The following is a 24,481-nucleotide window of genomic DNA, read 5'->3' on the forward strand; positions in this document are numbered from 1 at the left end:
TTGCTGCAACTGGGATCACTAAACCTTAATATATTCTAATGATGGCTGAATACGTCCTGATTTGCTTCATTATTATGAAGGTATCTCTAACATGGTGGACGGTATACACCTGTAAGTTGCTGTGACCCAGCCTAAACCTGCATGAAACATTGTAAAATGTCCTGATTTCAATCTTAAATGCTGTTGGAGATACTGGTCTTCAGCTGAGTGAACTTTCACCTGTAGTAAATTGTAAATATGGTATCAGTGGTCCTTAATTTGCTGTTAATTCTTGTGTAAATTCCAGATGACAAAGATGCAGACCTCTGCAGGGACAGCTGAGACTGTGTTGTCCTCCACAGAGCAGCCTAAAGAGGATCCAAGCACCATTAATGCCAGCATGCAGGTAATGGAATAATGTGGTTCAAACCCAATTTAGCTGCATTTTCTCTATGTTCATGAGATAGGAAGGCGTTGAGAAAACTAACATCATACATACTCGTGTCCAGTCTTGTTCTTCATGGGGCCCACGTGAACCAGAAACCCTGGAACACTTTTGGCTTCCTTACACACCTGATTTCTCTCATTCGTCACCGTGTGGGGCCCTTCCGCTTAGATTTAGTTCTTAATGATTTTACATCATAGTTGCTGCAACTGGGATCACTAAACCTTAATATATTCTAATGATGGCTGAATACGTCCTGATTTGCTTCATTATTATGAAGGTATCTCTAACATGGTGGACGGTATACACCTGTAAGTTGCTGTGACCCAGCCTAAACCTGCATGAAACATTGTAAAATGTCCTGATTTCAATCTTAAATGCTGTTGGAGATACTGGTCTTCAGCTGAGTGAACTTTGACCAGTAGTAAATTGTAAATATTGTATCAGTGGTCCTTAATTTGCTGTTAATTCTTGTGTAAATTCCAGATGACAAAGATGCAGACCTCTGCAGGGACAGCTGAGACTGTGTTGTCCTCCACAGAGCAGCCTAAAGAGGATCCAAGCACCATTAATGCCAGCATGCAGGTAATGGAATAATGTGGTTCAAACCCAATTTAGCTGCATTTTCTCTATGTTCATGAGATAGGAAGGCGTTGAGAAAACTAACATCATACATACTCGTGTCCAGTCTTGTTCTTCATGGGGCCCACGTGAACCAGAAACCCTGGAACACTTTTGGCTTCCTTACACACCTGATTTCTCATTCGTCACCGTGTGGGGCCCTTCCGCTTAGATTTAGTTCTTAATGATTTTACATCATAGTTGCTGCAACTGGGATCACTAAACCTTAATATATTCTAATGATGGCTGAATACGTCCTGATTTGCTTCATTATTATGAAGGTATCTCTAACATGGTGGACGGTATACACCTGTAAGTTGCTGTGACCCAGCCTAAACCTGCATGAAACATTGTAAAATGTCCTGATTTCAATCTTAAATGCTGTTGGAGATACTGGTCTTCAGCTGAGTGAACTTTCACCTGTAGTAAATTGTAAATATGGTATCAGTGGTCCTTAATTTGCTGTTAATTCTTGTGTAAATTCCAGATGACAAAGATGCAGACCTCTGCAGGGACAGCTGAGACTGTGTTGTCCTCCACAGAGCAGCCTAAAGAGGATCCAAGCACCATTAATGCCAGCATGCAGGTAATGGAATAATGTGGTTCAAACCCAATTTAGCTGCATTTTCTCTATGTTCATGAGATAGGAAGGCGTTGAGAAAACTAACATCATACATACTCGTGTCCAGTCTTGTTCTTCATGGGGCCCACGTGAACCAGAAACCCTGGAACACTTTTGGCTTCCTTACACACCTGATTTTCTCATTCGTCACCAGTGTGGGGCCCTTCCGCTTAGATTTAGTTCTTAATGATTTTACATCATAGTTGCTGCAACTGGGATCACTAAACCTTAATATATTCTAATGATGGCTGAATACGTCCTGATTTGCTTCATTATTATGAAGGTATCTCTAACATGGTGGACGGTATACACCTGTAAGTTGCTGTGACCCAGCCTAAACCTGCATGAAACATTGTAAAATGTCCTGATTTCAATCTTAAATGCTGTTGGAGATACTGGTCTTCAGCTGAGTGAACTTTCACCTGTAGTAAATTGTAAATATGGTATCAGTGGTCCTTAATTTGCTGTTAATTCTTGTGTAAATTCCAGATGACAAAGATGCAGACCTCTGCAGGGACAGCTGAGACTGTGTTGTCCTCCACAGAGCAGCCTAAAGAGGATCCAAGCACCATTAATGCCAGCATGCAGGTAATGGAATAATGTGGTTCAAACCCAATTTAGCTGCATTTTCTCTATGTTCATGAGATAGGAAGGCGTTGAGAAAACTAACATCATACATACTCGTGTCCAGTCTTGTTCTTCATGGGGCCCACGTGAACCAGAAACCCTGGAACACTTTTGGCTTCCTTACACACCTGATTTCTCTCATTCGTCACCGTGTGGGGCCCTTCCACTTAGATTTAGTTCTTAATGATTTTACATCATAGTTGCTGCAACTGGGATCACTAAACCTTAATATATTCTAATGATGGCTGAATACGTCCTGATTTGCTTCATTATTATGAAGGTATCTCTAACATGGTGGACGGTATACACCTGTAAGTTGCTGTGACCCAGCCTAAACCTGCATGAAACATTGTAAAATGTCCTGATTTCAATCTTAAATGCTGTTGGAGATACTGGTCTTCAGCTGAGTGAACTTTCACCTGTAGTAAATTGTAAATATGGTATCAGTGGTCCTTAATTTGCTGTTAATTCTTGTGTAAATTCCAGATGACAAAGATGCAGACCTCTGCAGGGACAGCTGAGACTGTGTTGTCCTCCACAGAGCAGCCTAAAGAGGATCCAAGCACCATTAATGCCAGCATGCAGGTAATGGAATAATGTGGTTCAAACCCAATTTAGCTGCATTTTCTCTATGTTCATGAGATAGGAAGGCGTTGAGAAAACTAACATCATACATACTCGTGTCCAGTCTTGTTCTTCATGGGGCCCACGTGAACCAGAAACCCTGGAACACTTTTGGCTTCCTTACACACCTGATTTTCTCATTCGTCACCGTGTGGGGCCCTTCCGCTTAGATTTAGTTCTTAATGATTTTACATCATAGTTGCTGCAACTGGGATCACTAAACCTTAATATATTCTAATGATGGCTGAATACGTCCTGATTTGCTTCATTATTATGAAGGTATCTCTAACATGGTGGACAGTATACACCTGTAAGTTGCTGTGACCCAGCCTAAACCTGCATGAAACATTGTAAAATGTCCTGATTTCAATCTTAAATGCTGTTGGAGATACTGGTCTTCAGCTGAGTGAACTTTCACCTGTAGTAAATTGTAAATATGGTATCAGTGGTCCTTAATTTGTTGTTAATTCTTGTGTAAATTCCAGATGACAAAGATGCAGACCTCTGCAGGGACAGCTGAGACTGTGTTGTCCTCCACAGAGCAGCCTAAAGAGGATCCAAGCACCATTAATGCCAGCATGCAGGTAATGGAATAATGTGGTTCAAACCCAATTTAGCTGCATTTTCTCTATGTTCATGAGATAGGAAGGCGTTGAGAAAACTAACATCATACATACTCGTGTCCAGTCTTGTTCTTCATGGGGCCCACGTGAACCAGAAACCCTGGAACACTTTTGGCTTCCTTACACACCTGATTTCTCTCATTCGTCACCGTGTGGGGCCCTTCCGCTTAGATTTAGTTCTTAATGATTTTACATCATAGTTGCTGCAACTGGGATCACTAAACCTTAATATATTCTAATGATGGCTGAATACGTCCTGATTTGCTTCATTATTATGAAGGTATCTCTAACATGGTGGACGGTATACACCTGTAAGTTGCTGTGACCCAGCCTAAACCTGCATGAAACATTGTAAAATGTCCTGATTTCAATCTTAAATGCTGTTGGAGATACTGGTCTTCAGCTGAGTGAACTTTCACCTGTAGTAAATTGTAAATATGGTATCAGTGGTCCTTAATTTGTTGTTAATTCTTGTGTAAATTCCAGATGACAAAGATGCAGACCTCTGCAGGGACAGCTGAGACTGTGTTGTCCTCCACAGAGCAGCCTAAAGAGGATCCAAGCACCATTAATGCCAGCATGCAGGTAATGGAATAATGTGGTTCAAACCCAATTTAGCTGCATTTTCTCTATGTTCATGAGATAGGAAGGCGTTGAGAAAACTAACATCATACATACTCGTGTCCAGTCTTGTTCTTCATGGGGCCCACGTGAACCAGAAACCCTGGAACACTTTTGGCTTCCTTACACACCTGATTTTTCTCATTCGTCACCGTGTGGGGCCCTTCCGCTTAGATTTAGTTCTTAATGATTTTACATCATAGTTGCTGCAACTGGGATCACTAAACCTTAATGTATTCCAATGATGGCTGAATACGTCCTGATTTGCTTCATTATTATGAAGGTATCTCTAACATGGTGGACGGTATACACCTGTAAGTTGCTGTGACCCAGCCTAAACCTGCATGAAACATTGTAAAATGTCCTGATTTCAATCTTAAATGCTGTTGGAGATACTGGTCTTCAGCTGAGTGAACTTTCACCTGTAGTAAATTGTAAATATGGTATCAGTGGTCCTTAATTTGCTGTTAATTCTTGTGTAAATTCCAGATGACAAAGATGCAGACCTCTGCAGGGACAGCTGAGACTGTGTTGTCCTCCACAGAGCAGCCTAAAGAGGATCCAAGCACCATTAATGCCAGCATGCAGGTAATGGAATAATGTGGTTCAAACCCAATTTAGCTGCATTTTCTCTATGTTCATGAGATAGGAAGGCGTTGAGAAAACTAACATCATACATACTCGTGTCCAGTCTTGTTCTTCATGGGGCCCACGTGAACCAGAAACCCTGGAACACTTTTGGCTTCCTTACACACCTGATTTCTCTCATTCGTCACCGTGTGGGGCCCTTCCGCTTAGATTTAGTTCTTAATGATTTTACATCATAGTTGCTGCAACTGGGATCACTAAACCTTAATATATTCTAATGATGGCTGAATACGTCCTGATTTGCTTCATTATTATGAAGGTATCTCTAACATGGTGGACGGTATACACCTGTAAGTTGCTGTGACCCAGCCTAAACCTGCATGAAACATTGTAAAATGTCCTGATTTCAATCTTAAATGCTGTTGGAGATACTGGTCTTCAGCTGAGTGAACTTTCACCTGTAGTAAATTGTAAATATGGTATCAGTGGTCCTTAATTTGTTGTTAATTCTTGTGTAAATTTCAGATGACAAAGATGCAGACCTCTGCAGGGACAGCTGAGACTGTGTTGTCCTCCACAGAGCAGCCTAAAGAGGATCCAAGCACCATTAATGCCAGCATGCAGGTAATGGAATAATGTGGTTCAAACCCAATTTAGCTGCATTTTCTCTATGTTCATGAGATAGGAAGGCGTTGAGAAAACTAACATCATACATACTCGTGTCCAGTCTTGTTCTTCATGGGGCCCACGTGAACCAGAAACCCTGGAACACTTTTGGCTTCCTTACACACCTGATTTTTCTCATTCGTCACCGTGTGGGGCCCTTCCGCTTAGATTTAGTTCTTAATGATTTTACATCATAGTTGCTGCAACTGGGATCACTAAACCTTAATATATTCCAATGATGGCTGAATACGTCCTGATTTGCTTAATTATTATGAAGGTATCTCTAACATGGTGGACAGTATACACCTGTAAGTTGCTGTGACCCAGCCTAAACCTGCATGAAACATTGTAAAATGTCCTGATTTCAATCTTAAATTGGAAAGTTGTCGTTCAGTATTTCAAGTCAAAGAGGTTTATTTGTCACATGCACAGTTATACATAGTACAATTGTACAGTGAAATGTGTATTCTGTACCTGCATCCTTTAAGAATAGGAAGAATAAGAATAAGCTAAATATTTATAAAATAGAATAAAATAGAATAGAATAAAAAAGATAAATCTTTTTCTTTTAAATAAGATTAAAGAATAGCAGCATACTTATGCATATTTACATACATATTTACATGTGCAAATAGGAGTGAGAAGTGGCTTTTGTTCTGTTCAGTGCTCAGAGTTGAGCAAGCGGACAGCCAGGGGGAAGAAACTCTTCTTCAGCCTCTCAGTCTTAGTCCTCAGGCAGCGGAAGCGCCGGCCTGATGGCAGTGGAGAGAAGAGAGAGTGTGCGGGGTGGCTGGGCTGACTGAGGATCCTCTTAGCCCTTGACCTGCAACGTTCCACATAAATGTCCTGCAGGTTGGGGAGAGTTGTTCTGGTGGTCCGCTCAGCTGCTCGGACCACCCTTTTTAGGGCCAAGAGGTCCTGCTTTGTGCAGTTCCCCATCCACGTGGTGATGCTCCCACACAGGATGCTCTCAGTGGTGCAGGTGTAAAAGTTCTTGAGCACCCTGAGAGGGAGCTTAAAGTCTCTCAGTCGTCTGAGGAGGAACAGACGCTGTCTGGCCTTCTTCACAGTTGTTGTGATGTGCTGAGTCCAGGTCAGGTCTTGTGATATGGTCACTCCCAGGTACCTGAAAGTGTCCACACGTTCCACCTCAGAGCCACTGATGAGGAGTGGATGGAGGCTCCTCTGCTGTTTCCTGAAGTCCACTATCAGCTCTTTTGTTTTGCTGACATTTAACAGGAGATGGTTCTCCTGGCACCAGACCTCCAGGTGGGAGACCTCCCTCCTGTAGGCAGTCTCGTCGTTGTGGGAGATCAGTCCTACAACGGCTGTGTCGTCAGCAAACTTTATGATGACATTTGAGTCTGAAGTGGCCTCACAGTCATGAGTGTATAGTGAGTATAGCAGGGGGCTGAGCACACAGCCCTGGGGGGATCCTGTGTTGAGGGTGAGGGGAGATGAGGAGTGGTGACCCAGCCTAACCACCTGTGGTCGTCCGGTCAGGAAGCTGTGGACCCACCTGCATAGTGAAGGATTCACTCTTAGGTCAAACAGCTTTGACACTAGTCTGGAGGGGACTACGGTATTAAATGCTGAGCTGTAATCAACAAACAGCACTCTCACATAGTTCCCCTTACCAGTGTCCACATGGGAGAGGGTCTTGTGGAGGAGGAGGGCTATGGCGTCGTCCGTGGATCTGTTTGGCCTGTAAGCAAACTGTAGTGGGTCCAGGGTGGAGGGCAGTGTGGAGGTGATGAAAGTCTTTATCAGTCTCTCAAAACATTTCATCACCACAGATGTGAGGGCTATGGGCCTGTAGTCAGTGGGACTGCTGGGGTTTGGTTTCTTAGGGACCTGGACTATCACGGACTTTTTAAAGCAGGTGGGGATCACACACAGTTTCAGGGAGAGGTTGAATATCTGTGTAAACAGAGGCGCCAGCTGATCAGCACAGGCTTTGAGGACACGTCCGCTGATGCCGTCTGGTCCAGCCGTTTTCCTGGTGTTTACACTTTTAAACACCTTCCTCACGTCACGTTCCGTCACGGTGAATGTCTCCTCCTCTCCAGCTGGGAGCGCAACGGGTGGTCGGTCTCCCGACTCGAAGCGTGCGAAGAAGATATTCAGTTCGTTAGCCAGAGAAGCGTCGGCACTCACCAGATGTGTGTGTGTTGCTTTATAGTCTGTGATGGCACGAAGTCCCTGCCAGAGTCCCCTGGAGTCAGACTGTTCCATCTGATGCTCCAGTCTACGTCCTTAGCGTTGTTTGGCCTCCTTCACCGCCCTCCGGACGTTGTATGAAGCAGCCTTGTATTCCTCCATGTTCCCAGTGGCGAGGCCGGAGTTATAGGCAGCTGTGCGGGAGCGCAGAACGTCGCGGATAGATTTGTCCACCCACGGCTTCTGGTTTGGAAAGGCTCGGGTGATCCTCTTAGGCGTTGTATCTTCCACAAGCTTTCCAATAAATCCCATAACAGCTTCCGTAAACTCCTCGATGTCTCCGCCCGCGCTGCTGCGGAACATGTCCCAGTCGGCTGATTCCAACGCACCCTGTAGAGCGGCCTCTGATTGGTCAGTCCACCGCGTTACTTCTCTCACCACAGGTAGCTCCTGCTTGAGCTTCTGTTTATATTTTGGCATGAGAAGAACAGCGGTGTGGTCTGACTTCCCAAAGGGGGGAAGGGGCTTGGCTTTGTAGCCCTCCTTGAAGGGAGAGTAGCAGTGGTCTAAAGTCCTCTCTCCTCTGGTGGGGCAGTTGATGTGTTGGGTAAACTCCGGCATCACCTTTGTCATGTTGGCACGATTAAAGTCTCCGGCTACGATGAGAGCCGCTTCACGCTGACTAGCCTGAAGGGTGGAGATAGCTTCATGTAGCTCTGATAGTGCAGCATTTGTGTCCGCCTGGGGTGGAACATAGACGGCGCTGATGATAACCGAAGTAAACTCACGGGGCAGGTAATGAAATGAAATGAAATGAAAAATACTTTATTAATCCCAAAGGGAAATTCAATATTGTAGTAGTAGTAAATTTTTAGTAAAACAATGACATTAATTAATTAAGGGCTTTGTTCTTCAGCCTGATAGCTGCTGGAAGGAAGGATCTTCTGTATCTCTCTGTCTTGCATCGGACTTGAACAAGCCTCCCACTGAACACACTCTGTTGTTTCGTCACGGCGTTGTGTAGAGGGTGTGAAGGATCTTCCATTATCTTCGTCAGCTTGTACAGAATTCTTTTTTTGATGATCAACTCCAGCGGCTCCAGAGTTACTCCAAGCACAGAACCAGCTTTCTTGATCAGTTTGTTAATTCTTTTCAAGTCTCTGGTTCTGATGCCGCTGCCCCAGCAGATTGCTGCAAAGCTGATTGCACTTTCAACAACAGACCTGTAGAACATTTGCAACATTTTGGTGCAGACGTTAAAAGATCTCAGCTTCCTTAAGAAGTAGAGTCTGCTCTGACCTTTCTTGTAAATGTACTCAGTGTTGCTTTTCCACTCAAGTCTGTTGTCCAGCTGAACTCCAAGGTACTTGTATTCCTCCACCACCTCCACCTCCTCTCCCATGATGGAAACACTTCTATGTGTGTTCTTGTTCCTCCTGAAGTCAACAATCATCTCCTTTGTTTTCTTGGTATTCAAGATGAGATGATTGTCACCGCACCATTTCACAAACTGACCGACCAGTTCTCTGTACTCTGCTTCTTGTCCATCACTGATACACCCAACAACTGCTGAGTCATCAGAGTATTTCTGCAGATGACAGAACTCAGAGTTGTACTGGAAGTCTGAGGTGTACAGCGTGAATAGAAATGGTGAAAGTACAGTCCCTTGTGGTGTTCCAGTGCAGCTGACCACCATCTCAGACACACAACCTTTCAGTCTCACAAACTGTGGTCTGTTTGTGAGGTAGTCGTAAATCCAGGTGGTTGTGGAGGGATCCACCTGGAATTTCTGCAGCTTCTCACACAGCAGAGCAGGCTGAATCGTATTAAAAGCACTTGAGAAATCAAAGAACATGACCCTCAAAGTGCTGCCTGACTGGTCCAGATGAGAGTGGGCTCTCTGAAGCAGGTATATGATGGCATCTTCAACCCCAAGCCCATTACGGTATGCAAACTGTAATGGGTCCTGAAAGGTGTTCACCTGCTTGCTGAGGTGAGCCAGTAAGAGTCTCTCCAGGACTTTCATGACGTGAGATGTCAGGGCGACTGGTCTGTAGTCTTTTGGTTCAGCTGGTTGTGGTTTTTTAGGCACTGGAACAAGGCAGGATGTTTTCCACAGCACCGGGATTCTTCTCTGGCTCAGGCTGGTGTTGAACAGGTGCTGGAGAATCGGACATAGCTGTTTTGAGCAGGTCTTGAGAACTCTGGGACTGACACCATCTGGACCTGCAGCCTTGTTCTGGTTCAGTTTCACCAGTTGTTGCATGATTTGGTTACAGGAGACAGACAGAGTAGAGGTGGAGGCAGAGGGGGTTTCAGGAAGTCCTGATGTGGAGGGAGATGAGGTTGTGTCCAGGTCCTTGACTGAGCTGCAGGGTGACAGAGTGGAGGTGTGACAGGAAAGCTGTGGGCTCATGGAGGGTGTGTGGCTAGTTGGGGTTGAAGCAGGAGGTGAGCTAAACCTATTGAAGAACATGTTCAGTTCATTCGCTCTGTCCAGACCTCCATCAGTCTGATCCTCCTTTATCCCGAAGCCAGTGATCTTCTTCATTCCTGACCACACATCCCTCACATTGTTTTTCTGAAGCTTACTTTCCAACTTCTTCCTGTAGTCCTCCTTGCACTTCTTCATTTGTGTTTTAAGTTGTTTTTGTGTGGACTTCAATAACTCCCTGTCTCCATCCCTAAAAGCTTTCTTTTTGGTGTTCAGCAGCTTTTTCAGGTCACTGGTGATCCAGGGTTTGTTATTGGGGAAGCACCTCACTGTTCTTGTTGGAACGGTGCTGTCCACACAGAAGTTAATATAATCTGTCACACACTCAGTCAAGGCATTGATGTCATCTCCATGAGGTTCACATAGGACGTTCCAGTCTGTAGCCTCGAAGCATCCTCTCAGAGCATCTTCAGCTTCATTAGACCAGGTTCTAATAGCCTTTCTAATGACTGGTTGTTGCTGAACGATGGGCTTGTAGGAGGAGGAGAGAAGAACTAGGTTATGGTCTGATCTTCCTAAAGGTGGCAGGGCAAAGGAGCTGTATGCATTTTTAATATTTGCATAAAATAAGTCCAACGTTTTGTTTTCTCTGGTGGAGCAGCTGACAAACTGTTGGAAAGTTGGTAGAGTTGCAGAGAGGGAGATGTTGTTAAAATCTCCAGAGATCGCCACAAATGCGTTTGGATGTTGTGTTTGAAGCCTGGCCACTACAGAGTTAATGACATCACAGGCTGCGTCTGGAGCGGTACCAGGTAATATATATACCGCTACCAGAATAACGCATGTGAACTCTCTGGGTAAATAATACGGGCGGAGACTCACAGCTAGCAGTTCAATGTCTCTTTTGCAGATCTTCTCTTTAACAGTGACATGTTCAGGATGACACCAGCGCTGGTTTACCAGCACCGCAATTCCACCTCCCTTCAGCTTCCCGCTGAGTTGTTTATTGCGGTCTGCACGGACCGTCCTGAAGCCGTGTACAGACGCATTACAGTCTGGGATGTGTTCCTGCAGCCATGTCTCGGTGAAGCACATAATACTGCACTCTCTGTATTCTTTAAGAGACCTGGTTAGCACCTGAAGTTCATCAATTTTGTTAACTAGCGATCTCACGTTTCCCATAACAACCGTTGGAAGAAACGGTTTGAATCGCCACCGTTTTTCTCTCTGCCTCGCTCCTGCCCTGCATCCTCTTCTCTTTCTTTTCAACTCCGTTGGGATTTGAAGTGTTGTTTCACTGATAATCTTGAGTTTGGAGAGTTTAATCAGTTGATCCCGATGGTAAACAAGTCTCGTTGCCATGGAGACTCACAACAACAAGTCTTGCAAAAAAGAAAAAAATATTCAGAAAAATCTCCCGTATAGCACAGCCTCTGACCAGCGCGAAAAATCTACCCGAACAGACACAGATTGACAGCTGATGTCTTAAAAAAGACGGCTATATTGCAAAAAATCACAAGTTAAAAACAGAGCTACTACTACAGTTGCTGCTGCCACCTAGCGGCGCATTCTAGAATTGTATATTAATAATATATATATAATAATAATATATATATATATTAATAATATAAATAGAATGGGGACGACACTTAAGCGTCAGGAGCTCCAGGTTAGGCGAACAGGGCTGCTTCAGTGTGACGATGTTCTTACTATCACACCATTTATTATTGATCATCAAGCACACCCCTCCGCCTCTCTTTTTCCCCGACTCACTCGTTCTGTCCATGCGATGAACGGATAGGAACTCCACTGGTTGTACGGCGTGATCAGGTATGAGAGGAGACAGCCATGTCTCGGTGAGACAAATAATGTTGCAGTCCCGTATGTCCCTCTGGTACTTTAGCCGGGCTCTGAGCTCGTCCAGCTTGTTCTCCAGTGACTGGACATTTGCCAGTAAGATGCTAGGCAGTGGCGTGCGGTGTGCTCTACGCCTCAACCTTTCTCTTACGCCGGCTCTTTTCTCCCGAGGCTTACTCCGTGACCTGGGCCCCCCACGTCCTCCTTTGTTTGTGTCGGCCCTCTGGCGCAAGATGTCTTGAGGCCAAGCCGGGTCAACATAAAAGGGTCTTAGAATACAGTTTGAGTACTGTAATCCAAGGTTAAGCCGTGTCTGCCTGTCATAAGTGGTATGACAGAGTGCAGGAGAGCTTAGAGAGTTAAAAATAAGGGAAAAGAGTACTATGTATGTATGCATGTATCTGTTTGAATTGATATTTTCTGTAAAGTTATGTTTTTGAGTTAGACATGTGTTCCTTTCCTTTGTGATCATTTTAACATTCATTGTGGTTCAGTCAAACAAATATGTTTAAAATCATAAAATCAATCCACCTGTACACTACTGAGATTGTTTAATATTTCAGATACAAAAGTGCTTTTTTAATTGCCTTGCTGGTAATGATTTTTTCATTTTTGTGTTTATATTTAGGTTTTCCAAGGGCTTTCCCTTGTTGACTATCCAGAAAGTGATGAATCAGAAGACGGTTCTACAAATCTCAATTCTTTGGCATACTGTGACAAGGTTGTTCGAAAGAAGAGAAGAATGGTAAACATTTTATCCCCCATACATTTTAATGCTGCTCGGATATTAATGATGTGTGTTTTCTTTGTATTTTTTATATAATCTGTGTCCTATTTGCTTTAATAAGGAGTCCACAGAAAATAGTTTTAATTTAATTTTAGCTTGACATAATGCTTCTTGCAGAACCATTGTGTACGACCTTCTCCTCAATCCCCCTACAATTCAAATGAAAGTGTAGTGGAAGATAGTGATGACAATAATGACTACATTCCAAAGCTCAGAAGAACCAAAAGCATTCTGGTATGTGCCTCACACCTGAAAGCAGGGTTAAAACATTATTTACCAGCCAATCGGATTAACTCTCTCCTCTAATCTTTTTCAATATTTTTTATATTTTCCTCTAATATAAAATGTGGCTGAATGGAACAACTAAACCTCAATCTAATTACTCTTTTCAGATGGATGGAGTGCCAGATTTTTCTGATGCTCTCTATGATTCAAATGATGACAACACAGAGGGTCCTTCTACGTCAAAATCTGCACGGTATCACAAAGGCAAATCCTGTAAGCTTCCTTTTCTCTACTGATTCTAATAAATCATGTTAATTTTTTGGTATTTAGCAATGTAAGGAAAATATTAGTCTTTTAGACTAATTTTTAGATTGCTTATCTTTCAATCCCTTTATTGTTACCAGAGAGAAATTGGTTTTGCATTCTCAAAAGACATACATTACAAATAATCCAAAGTAAAATCAGAACAAATGGCATAAGTCAAAAAATTGATTCTCACAATCCAGTAACGATAACAAAAAAAAGTAAGATAAATATAATCTCGACTTGAACAAAAATCAAGACCAACTAGGTCACCTTAGTGGCTATTACCATTTTAGTAGGTGAACAGCAGTAGGGACAAAACAACACCTTAAAGACCCACTCTGGTGAAAATCATGTTTTTCATGTTGTGGTATTTATCTGATGCAAGAGGGCATATCTTGTGAAAAATGGGCTTTTCTGAGTATTTCTGCATTTAAATTATTCTGAACCAGTGGTGGACAGAAAAAGGCAAACTCAGACAGACCCTCATTTACAAGTTATAGTGGCTACACCTTTCAAACAAAAAAAAAAACTTTTTCTCGCCACTCTTGCAGGACGCAAAGGTTTCTGACGCGTTTAACTTGGTCCAAAAACTGAAGCAAAACAGATATATAAAATGACTTTGGTTTATTACAAAAGCCAAGGTTTACAAAAACTGGTCACATCTCTGAAAACCTGTAGTGACGGTCAGATTAACAAAAAACGTTCGAGATAAAATAAAATATCAACCGTGACGACGACGGTCAGAAAACTGTTGCTCCTCGTCCTGCTCTATTAATTAGCCTTTTACCCTAAGCATGCGCACTACTAAAAGCAGAACTGTGCGCCTCACCCTCATCAAATGCAGGACATTTAAAGGGAGCTTAATTTAGTGACCAAGAATAAACACTTAACATATAAAACAATACAAAATATAACCAAATGCCTCTTAATAAAGCAAATAATGAATTACTCCTAATAACTAAATTTTTCTAATCAGATGTTATGTACAGAATAAACATAATTTTTATATGGCTCTAACATCCCGGCCCCTAATTGTTCTTGTGAGCTACAAAACAATTACTTTTACATGTTCTTAGAGCCATACAAGTAATGTTTCAAAAGAAATAAGTAAAATAATGTCCACAATAACTTGATCTTCTTAAATCCATAACAAGTTGAGCAACAAGCGGATATCTTCAACAGACTTTCTGGTGGATGAGTGCAAAAACAAAAGAAGGGAAAAATGGAGTCAGAGGTTCCAGAACATGACTCATCGTTGGAGACCAGCCTTTACCGCTGTCTCTATTGTGACATGTGAAAGATGGCTACATGTCGCCTTCGAGCAGCATGCAGAGCTTGGAGACAGGTCGAAGAAGGACACTCGTTCTGGTTTTCACCTTAGCCTGACGAACATGCCCTCTGTTGTCCTTCATTGTTTCGATCACTCGACCCATAACCCAAGAATTTCTTGGGGCTGTGTCATCGACGATGAGAACAATATCACCTTCTGTGATGTTCCGTTTTGGACGACACCATTTCTGCCTCTGTTGTAAAGTCAGCAAATATTCTTTCGTCCAGCATCTCCAAAATAAGTCACTCAGGTATTGGATCTGCCGCCACCTGCGTCTAGAGTAGATGTCACTCCTGTCAAAGACACCTGGTGGTAATGGAGTTTTGGCTTTTATCAACAGCAGGTGATTCGGGGTTAAAGCGTCCAAGTCATGTAGATCATTGGAGACTGTTGTGATGGGACGGCTGTTTAGGATAGCTTCAACTTCACACAGCAAAGTCTGCAGCCCTTCTTCATCAACTGTTTGCTGCTTTACAACTGAGTTGAGCACCTTCCTTATTGTCCGTATTTGCCGCTCCCAAATACCACCAAAATGTGACGCTGCAGGCGGATTGAATATCCAAGTGATCCCTTTTTCTAACAAGGTGTTTTGAATCTTTGCACCATTCAAAGCTTGCACTGCTTCACGCAGTTCACGCTCATCTCCTACTAGGTTTGTTCCGTTGTCAGCGAATTAGCTTGACCTGCCCTCTTCGAGCGATGAATCTGCGCAATGCATGAATACAGGAACTCGTATCCAGAGAGCTTGCAAGCTCAATATGTACAGCTCTCATTGTTAAACAGGTGAAGACTACACCATACTTCTTGATCATGGTCCGGCCTCTTTTAATTTCAAAAGGACCAAAGTAATCCATACCAACATTTGTGAACGGTGGGTCATCAGGTACAAGTCTTTCACTGGGTAAATCTGCCATGATTTGATCTCCTGGTTTTCCATGCTGCCGTTTGCAAGTCACACATCTTGATAGAACTGTCCGGATGGCTGAATGTGCTCTTAATATCCAGTAATGCTGTCGCACCTTTGACAAGACATGATTTCTGCCGCTGTGCCCAAGATCTTCATGCACTGATGCAAGGATAATGTACGTAATGCGCATATCTTTGGATAAGATTACAGGATGTTTTAGCTCTTCTTGCATTGCAGACTTATTCAACCTGCCACCAACCCTTAATATGTCGTTCTGCATGACAGGTTACAGTTGAGAAAGACAGCTCCCCTTTGGCATCAGTTTTCCTTCCTGAATCATGGTGATTTCTTTGTGGAATCTTTTTTCTTGACTGAAACGGATCACCGCCAACTCTGCCTCCACAATGTCACTCACAGAGATGGACTGACTTGGAAGGGAAGCCTTAAAGTCTGTCATTTGTTTCTCAAGCTCAAACCTTTGACTTTTTTCATCAAGCCTTCTTGCTTCAAGAGACGTTTTTAAGTCTTTTCTTTTTTGAGCCAAGAGCTTCAACATGTGTTTCAGTCTGAGGAACCATGCTACACCACGCTTCAGGCGATACCAACTTGAATATTGATGAATAAGTTGTGATGTTGCATCCATGTTCTCATTGATGCCAAGTGTGCAAACAGAAACTTCTTTGACCTCTGGGTCACAGCTGAGCGGCTGACTTATGCTCAGAGGGATATCTGGCCACTCAGATTCTGGCTTTGTCAGGAAGTCTGGGCCCTTGATCCAGGTTTCTGCCTTTAGAAAGGCATCCGTAGTAAGTCCTCTGGAAGCAAAGTCTGCTGGATTGGCAGAGGAGTTCACAAATCTCCATTTAGACACCTCTGACTTGTCTCTTATTGCAGCAACACGATTGGCAACAAACTTATGGTACCTTGCACTTTCATTTCGAAGGTGCTGAAGGACTGAAGTGCTGTCGGTCCAAAAGACAGACTCATCCAGGTTAAGATCAAGTTCTTCTTTCATTATCATGTCCATTTTTGCGGCTACAACTGCGGCTGTGAGCTCAAGTCGGGGAATGGTAACTGGCTTTAGTGGCGTGACCCTGGCTTTTCCAATAACAAAAGCACTGTGAAGCTGGTTTTGCTTGTTTCTGGAGACCAGGTAGGTGACTGAACCATAACCCTTCTCACTTGCGTCAGCAAAGTGGTGGAGCTGCGCTGATATGGTCAGTGGGTTGTCACCCACTGTTCCCATTGCAGAGAGAGAGTTTCTGGCATGTTGTCATCCCAAGCATGCTTGGTTCTGCATAGCTCCTGCAGAATCTGTTTCACAGGAAGGATGAGTGGTGCCAAAATCCCAAGTGGGTCATATATCGAGCTCACCATTGAAAGTACTCCTCTCCTTGTCAGTGGCTTGTTCTGAATAATGACTCTAAACTTAAGAGTGTCTGACTCCACACACCACTGAACTCCTAAGGCTCTTTCAACTGGGAGTTGATCTTTTCTTAAGTCCAGTTCCTTGATTTCTTTAGCCAAGTCATCTTCCGGTAATGATGCCAGTACTGCTCTGCTGTTGGAAATCCATTTAGTCAGCTTGAAGCCACCTGTGTTACATAAAGCCAGAAGATCTTGAATGAGAGCAACTGCCTGTTCCTCAGTCGCAACAGACTTGAGGCAGTCATCAACATAGAAGTTCTTCAGCACTGTGCTTATTGCCTCGGAGCTGAAACTTTCTTGATGATCTTCAGCACATTTCCTTAATGCAAAATTTGCACAGCTTGGTGACGACGTTGCACCAAACAGGTGAACCACCATTCGGTATTCCTTCAGTTCTTGGCTGAGGTCACCCTGTGGCCACCACAGAAATCTGAGCATGTCAGTGTCTTCTTTGGGAACTTTAACCTGATAAAACATGCTTTCAATATCTGACATGAAGGCAACTGGCTCCTGTCTAAATCTTGTCAGCACACCTATGAGGGAGCTTGTCAGGTCAGGTCCTTGTAGCAAGTGAGAGTTCAACGAAGTGCTTTGATATGAGGCTGCACAGTCAAACACCACTCGCAGCTTGTGTTTGGTGGGGTGATAAACCCCGTGATGCGGAATATACCATATTCTGTCAGACTCTTTATGAACTTTGTTCATGGGGACCTCCTCTGCGTAGCCTTTGTCCAGTGTGTCAGCCATGAACTTTTCATATTCTTGATGAAACTTCTCATTTCTTAACAGCTTCCGTTTCAGGCTTTCCATCCTCTGTACTGCAACAGCATGGTTGTTAGGGAATGCAGCATTTTTCTCCTTAAAGGGTAAACCAATGCTATAATGACCATCAACAAATGTCACTGACTGTGAAACAGAGTCCATGAACTGTCTGTCCTCACAAGACATCTCCAGTTTTCCAGTTAGTTGGTGTTCAGGGAAGTCATACCTCATCTGCTGTTGAGTGAGCTCTTCTAGCCTTGCCACTGAAATCCTGTTTGCTGTAACCTGAGGCCACTCAGCAACTTTTTTACAGTGGTTGACTTATCTTAACAAAGGCCCATTAATTGTCCAGCCAAACACAGTCTTTATAGCATACGGCCCATTCCCCTTGCTGTTAATTACCTTCCATGGTTCTAGCGCTTTTGGGACGTTTGCTCCGATCAGCAAACCTATTTCTGCATCAACCTGTTTAAGCTGAACCTCTTTTAAATATGGCCATTTGTCTATGTCACTTTGTTGTGGGACATTCACTTTTTTGACTGGAATTTCTGTTTGCGAGAAGACTTGAGGGAGATCCATAAATCTCTCTTCATCCAAGCTGCTGACTTCAAGCCCTTTGACAACATTTGTGTTGATGATCTCCTCCTTTCCCATGGTGCGGAGCAAAATGTTGCCACTTTTTCCTGTAACCTTTAGGTCTTTCATCAGCTGCTCTGTGCAGAATGTTCCGGTGCTGCCTGGATCCAGGAACGCGTAAGTAACAACTGTTCTATTACTTTTTGCGCACCTGACCTTCACTGGTACGATAGAAACTGCACAAGGTGCTTCTCCGGCCCCAGTGCAACCACAAATTTCACCATCAGTTGGTAGCATTGAATGTGGAACTTGTTGCTTGTTTTTCTCACCTTCACCAACAGAGGGAGACACATCCTTGTTCAAATGCAGAATGGTGGGGTGCTTCCGTGAACATGTTTGACATGTGAGTCTTTGTTGACAGCCTTTGCTCAAATGCCCCTGTGATAGACATCCAAAGCACAGACCATTCGATTTGAGAAACTCAAGTTTGTCCTTGTGAGGTTTTTCCTTCAGCAGTCTGCAAACATCAATGTTATGACCCATTTTCTGACAGAAGAGACACTGTTTTTTGCTTGTGTAACCACTGTCTTCTTTTGCCTTTTTAACCTGCTCTGTATTTCTTGACACTGGTGTTACATCCGTAGCAAAGCTGTTTTTCTTCTCTTTTACTTTTACAGTGCTCTCCTTTCTTGTGTTAGGTTTACTTCCATCCCTGGATGGAGCAGCCTCTTGTATGTTGCCAAACAACGGATGAGACGTAATTTTTGCCTGTTTGTCCACAAAACTAACCAAATCTGCAAACCTAGCCCTCATTCCGGTCCTCTCTTGGATGTCACAAGCAACCCCCCTCCACTTGTCTCTTAACTTGAAGGGAAGTTTGGAGATTACTGCCCTCATGTTAGAAGGACTATCCATTTCCTCAATGTACTCCATGCTGTCTACTGTATTACAACAACTAGTGAGGAACACAGCAAACTCAGTGAGAGCTTCTCCATCTTCGGGTTTAATAACAGGCCAATTTAGTGTTCTTTCAATGTAAGCAGATGCAATAGTGTATTCATTTCCAAAATGTTTGTTTAAAAGCTTCTTGGCTTCTGCATAACCTCTGTTTGTGTGCATATGGGAACAACTTCGGACTAGAACTTTTGGTCTTCCGCGAGTGTATTGCTCAAGGAAATACAACCTGTCTCTGTTATTGTCTGTTCTTTCTTCAATCCCATGCTCAAATGCTTTCATGAAGAAACCAAACTCTAACGGATCTCCGTCAAAGATGGGGATATCCAACCGTGGAAGGCTAGACACCTTCTGTTGCTTAACTAGAAGCTCTGTGATTTCGTTTTGACGCTGCATGACGCTCAGCAAATCTCTAATATTAGCAACTTTGTTTTGTTCTGTACTGGGCTGTCCATGTGAATCCATATCTGGCTGAGTGGGTCTGTTCACAACCTTTGAACTCCTTTGAGCTACAGCATTTTGCATAAGGTCTGGCCTTGTGCGTTCATCTCTGCTATTAGACTGCACGGATCTGAAGCTGCGCTCACTGCTTCGGCTTGCAGCAGTATTTAGATAGGTAGCCATTCCATCCACAGGTTCTGCACGAACACTGTAAGCTGGCTCCTTTAAAGTTAACAACACCTCAAGCTTTGCATCAGCCATGGCAATAGCTGTTTTCAACTCCAACTCCTCTTTTCTGGCCTTAAGGGCTGCCTCCTCTTTCTCTAGCTCTTGTTTTTGTTTCAATGCATCAGCACGTGCTAACAGAGCTGCCTTCTGAGCTTCACCCTTGAGCCTAGTAGAAGATGTAGTAGAGGACACGCTTGAAGATGTCACCGAAGATCCCTTGCTATTCCTCTTGTCATGCTTAGATGACACCATGGAAGCACTGTCTGCTGGCCCAATTTCAACATCAGCCGCTTTTCCCTCCTCTGACCGCTTTTTAGCTGCTTTCAGCCAACTCTCAACTTTCTCCACAAAGGATTTCAGGTAGCTGGCCTTTGGCTCAAACCACTGCACCTGATCCTGGTGCAGTTCCTCATCACTAAGATGTTCTTTAATGCTGTCATTTACTCTACAGAACTCCGTATATGTGTTTGCAAAGTCAGAGTTTATTTTAGCAGCAACCTCTTCAGCATTACCATCATCCTCCATAAGAGCTTCAATTTCCTTTATCTTTTTGGTAAGACAACCTAACTTAGCTTTCCTTGTTCCTTTAAGCTGGTTAAGCTTCTCCTCCAGCGCTTTAAGAGTAGGCCTTGACACTCTTTTTGCGTCTTTTTCAATCTCTGATGGCTCCATGGTAAAAGCTTCACAAACCCTTCATGCAACTTGGCACTTTTACTGATGAAAGTCACTCAAAAGTATCCGAACTGGAGCCATTATTCTTCAATATAGTAAGGACACGTCCTTACTTTATGTAACGAGCCGTTTCGGTCCCGGTCCGACAGACGCCGTCTTCTTTTATCCAGCCGATTATTATTTTCCACGTGACCATTTCTCCTGCTCAGACACCGCGTGCGCCCAATTAAGCCTGAGCGCTGCGGTTATCTCGATAAATCCTCTTGTTCAGGAGCAGTTTTCTGACTTTTTATAGTGGCTAAACCTTTCAAACAAAAAAAAACTTTTTCTCGCCACTCTTGCAGGACGCGAAGGTTTCTGACGCGTTTAACTTGGTCCAAAAACTGAAGCAAAATGGATATATAAAATGACTTTGGTTTATTACAAAAGCCAAGGTTTACAAAAACTGGTCACATCTCTGAAAACCTGTAGTGACGGTCAGATTAACAAAAAACGTTCGAGATAAAATAAAATATCAGCCGTGACGACGACGGTCAGAAAACTGTTGCTCCTCGTCCTGCTCTATTAATTAGCCTTTTACCCTAAGCATGCGCACTACTAAAAGCAGAACTGTGCGCCTCACCCTCATCAAATGCAGGACATTTAAAGGGAGCTTAATTTAGTGACCAAGAATAAACACTTAACATATAAAACAATACAAAATATAACCAAATGCCTCTTAATAAAGCAAATAATGAATTACTCCTAATAACTAAATTTTTCTAATCAGATGTTATGTACAGAATAAACATAATTTTTATATGGCTCTAACACACGTCATAAACCCACATGGCGGGGCTACAAGCTCCTATCTTGCCCTCTTCTCTGACCTTTTCATTAGTTCTGAATACTTAAAAAAAAAAAAAAACAAACAAACAAACAAACAAAAAAAAAATGTGGATTTTGATTCATGGTTTCCTTACTTATTGACCACTTTTAGGATTAAACTATGAATGTTGAGAATAATTCCGATACATTTCCAAGGAAGCATCCATTTTGTTCTACTACACATTAAGGTTTTTTTTCCTTTTAAATAAATTGTCTGTTTTTTTTATTTGTTTCAACCCTGGTAAGCAATGGTAATTCAATTCACATTTGCTTAGTTTTTCTTCTTATATTTTTGTTACTATAGTAACAACTTTGTTTCAACAAGGATTATATGGAATGACTACGTAACCTTATTAAGTTTTATGGCATTACTCAACTATCAAAACCGCTTTTGTAGAAGTATGGAAACAATAATTTCAAGATGACTAGGCTTAAATATCTAAATTTGTCTTAAATATTTCAGTTTATTTTTCAGAACAGTATTTATGAAGAGCAGTTAAGTACATTTGACTACAATCAACCTCTTAATGTTTTCTGTGCCAGGTGATTGTGTGCCCGGAGCAAAGGGGACAGTAGAGGGACATGTGAGATCCCAACAAGAAGGTACTATCACAGTGTGTGCCAAACGCCAGATACTGAATAAAATGAACTGTATTGTTTTTTCTCATCTTTAACAGACCTACATTATTTTTAGAATTTATACCCCTTCTGACTTTGTTTTGCTATTGTGACAGCCAGCAAAGTTTGTCTTTACTTGTGGGATGAGTAAAGTATTTCTATTTTTGTTTAATCTTTTATGTATTCAGATACTGATATACCTGAAGCAGCGATGTCAGAAGGGGAGGTCAGCTTGACATCCCAGCTAGCCTGTACCCCCAGAGAAAGCAACCTAAACCAGAAGAGGGCAACTCAACAGAGAGGTCATCAATGTTTTTTTTTTCCCCCCTTTGATCAGAACTGCTCTTTATTAACTGTTCTTGAGCACCATCTCTAAATTAGGCACATGATAAGACACTGGGCTAAACTCTTAAGTTTGTTGTCTACTAAAATGCAAGTAATAGAGGGGCACATCAACATACCACCTAGTTCAGAGATATAGATAAATCTGGTTTTGCATATGTTTGGGACAGTCACTTCTGCAAGACATGCAATCACCAATCATTTAAAAAATCTGAATAAGGATTACTGTTCTGTAATGTGATGTTCTTCTTTCCTCAGGTAAACAAACCACTGTCAAAAGAAGCTGGACATCAGAAGAATGTGGTGCAGTACAAAAGCATTTGAGGAATTTCATTATAATAAATCAAGTTCCGGGTAAGAAAGACTGTGAACAGTGCATCAGTGCAGAACCTGAAGCCCTAAAAAATAGAGACTGGAGAGCTGTCAAGTTTTTCATCAAAAATCGCATAAAGGCGATGAAAAGAAAAATGCTATGAGAAGCATTATTGTAAAAAGCGTAAAAAGAATGGCTTTGTTTCACCACCTTAGTTTTTTTTTTTCTTTTATAAAAACACTTTATTCTTTCAGATATTGGACACAGAAATTTAATTAGTTTTTTCTAAAGAAGTGTTCTGTTTTTTTTGTTTTTTTTTTTATAACTAATCGCAATACAGATTGATTTTTTTTGGGGGGGGGGGATGTGTCAAAGCTCTGAAACGAAAAACACGTTCATGTACTTCTGTATCATTTGCCAATGTTCTTCAAAAATACAGTGTTGGCTGAGAACAATTTCTGTCATTTCTGGTGTGTTTATTACAAAAGTAACACTGGGGGCCAAAAAGGGTGTGAACTGGGTGGTTGGTGGTGCAAGATCAAACTAGTTTACTTTAGAATACAAATTCCTGATTCAAACTTGGTTTCTTTAACAAGGTAAAAGGATAAATGAAAAAGTGTCAATAAGTCAAATAAGAGTGGTCCCTGCTAAGATATCAAAAGTGGAACATAAATGTGTATCAGGATGGACCTCTTAAGTACAGAGTGTTAGAGATGGACCCCACAGTTGACGGAAAATCTGGCGTGTGTTAGGTGGACCTCACAAGTGCTTAATGTTAGAAATGGACCCCAGAAGTTACCACAAAACGGACATGGACAAAAAAGTGTTGAAAATGGCTGATTTAAAGTGATGTTTGGAATTGAGATTTTTTTTTAGTCTTGCCTGATTTTTTGTAGAGGTCTACAACCACTGGAAAGGGGGGACCCCACAATTGTGTGTAAAACTTTTGGGCCTCGAGAGGGAGGAAAACAAGTATGTGTGTGTGTGTGTGTGTGTGTGTGTGTGTGTGTGTGTGTGTGTGTGATGGGTTTAGCTGAGATGAGTAAAGCTGGATCACATGGTGACTCTGGTGCTGCTGATATTGCTCCAGCTGTGGGGGGCTGGGGTGGGGAGGGCTTACTGGGGGCAAAGCTGAAAGTGAAAGAATTATGACGCACACACTGGACACACACATCCAATAAGAGATGCTGGCCAGCAGGTCACAGCCGGATGATTCCTGAACCGACTGAGTTTCACTGACTGGAAATTTACAGAAATTAAACCAGATTCAGATTTAAGTCATTCTAAACTCAGCATCCTCTTCAGGACCATCTTTATCAGGTCCACCTTCTAGTACCCGATGGTCTTCTTCAGCAGGACCATCGGTTCGGACCCCCTTTTTAAGTCGTGGTGTGATAGGTAGGCTGTGGTGGTTAAAACATGCCACGTTGGTACTAAGGGAACCATTGTTGCGCTACGCAACAGAAAGATGCGAAGCATTTCATCTGTCTTTTGTGTCATTTACATGCTTAATTCGGTGCATTTTTGGGGTCCCTGCAGATCCGTAACCTGATGCAACAAACAGAGTTGTACCACCGGAAACTGTGGGGGCAGTGTTGATAAACCAGACGTCCTGGTTCAGACAACTTCTGCTCACTGGATATTTTCTCTTCTTCAGACCATTCTCTGGAAACCCTAGAGAAAATCCCAGTAAATACTCAGACCAACAACCATGCCATGTTCAAAGTCTCTTAGATCCCCTTCCTTCCTCATTCTGATGCTCAGTTTGAACTTCAGTAAGCCATCTTCACCACGTCTACATGACTACATGCTGCCGTGTGATTGGCTCTTGGTAAATCAAGGTGTTTGGCTGCCATGT

At 42.7% G+C, this 24,481-nt stretch overlaps 2 protein-coding genes across 2 annotated transcripts in view; both read left to right on the plus strand.

The window, feature by feature from the left end:
• The window catches only part of adarb2 (adenosine deaminase RNA specific B2 (inactive)), a 248,811-nt gene that overhangs the window by 95,679 nt on the left and 128,651 nt on the right, over positions 1–24,481 (plus strand). The window lies entirely within an intron of this gene.
• Positions 1,594–23,034, plus strand: LOC121629062. Its single transcript, XM_041968571.1, has 7 exons — positions 1,594–1,631; positions 12,496–12,612; positions 12,772–12,888; positions 13,047–13,152; positions 21,894–21,953; positions 22,157–22,270; positions 22,569–23,034. The coding sequence occupies exons 1-7, from the start codon at positions 1,626–1,628 to the stop codon at positions 22,784–22,786; spliced, it is 738 nt and encodes a 245-aa protein (XP_041824505.1). The 5' UTR covers positions 1,594–1,625; the 3' UTR covers positions 22,787–23,034.

The sequence above is a fragment of the Melanotaenia boesemani genome, chromosome 18 (assembly GCF_017639745.1).
Source record: "Melanotaenia boesemani isolate fMelBoe1 chromosome 18, fMelBoe1.pri, whole genome shotgun sequence".
NCBI classification, from domain to species: Eukaryota; Metazoa; Chordata; class Actinopteri; order Atheriniformes; family Melanotaeniidae; genus Melanotaenia; species Melanotaenia boesemani.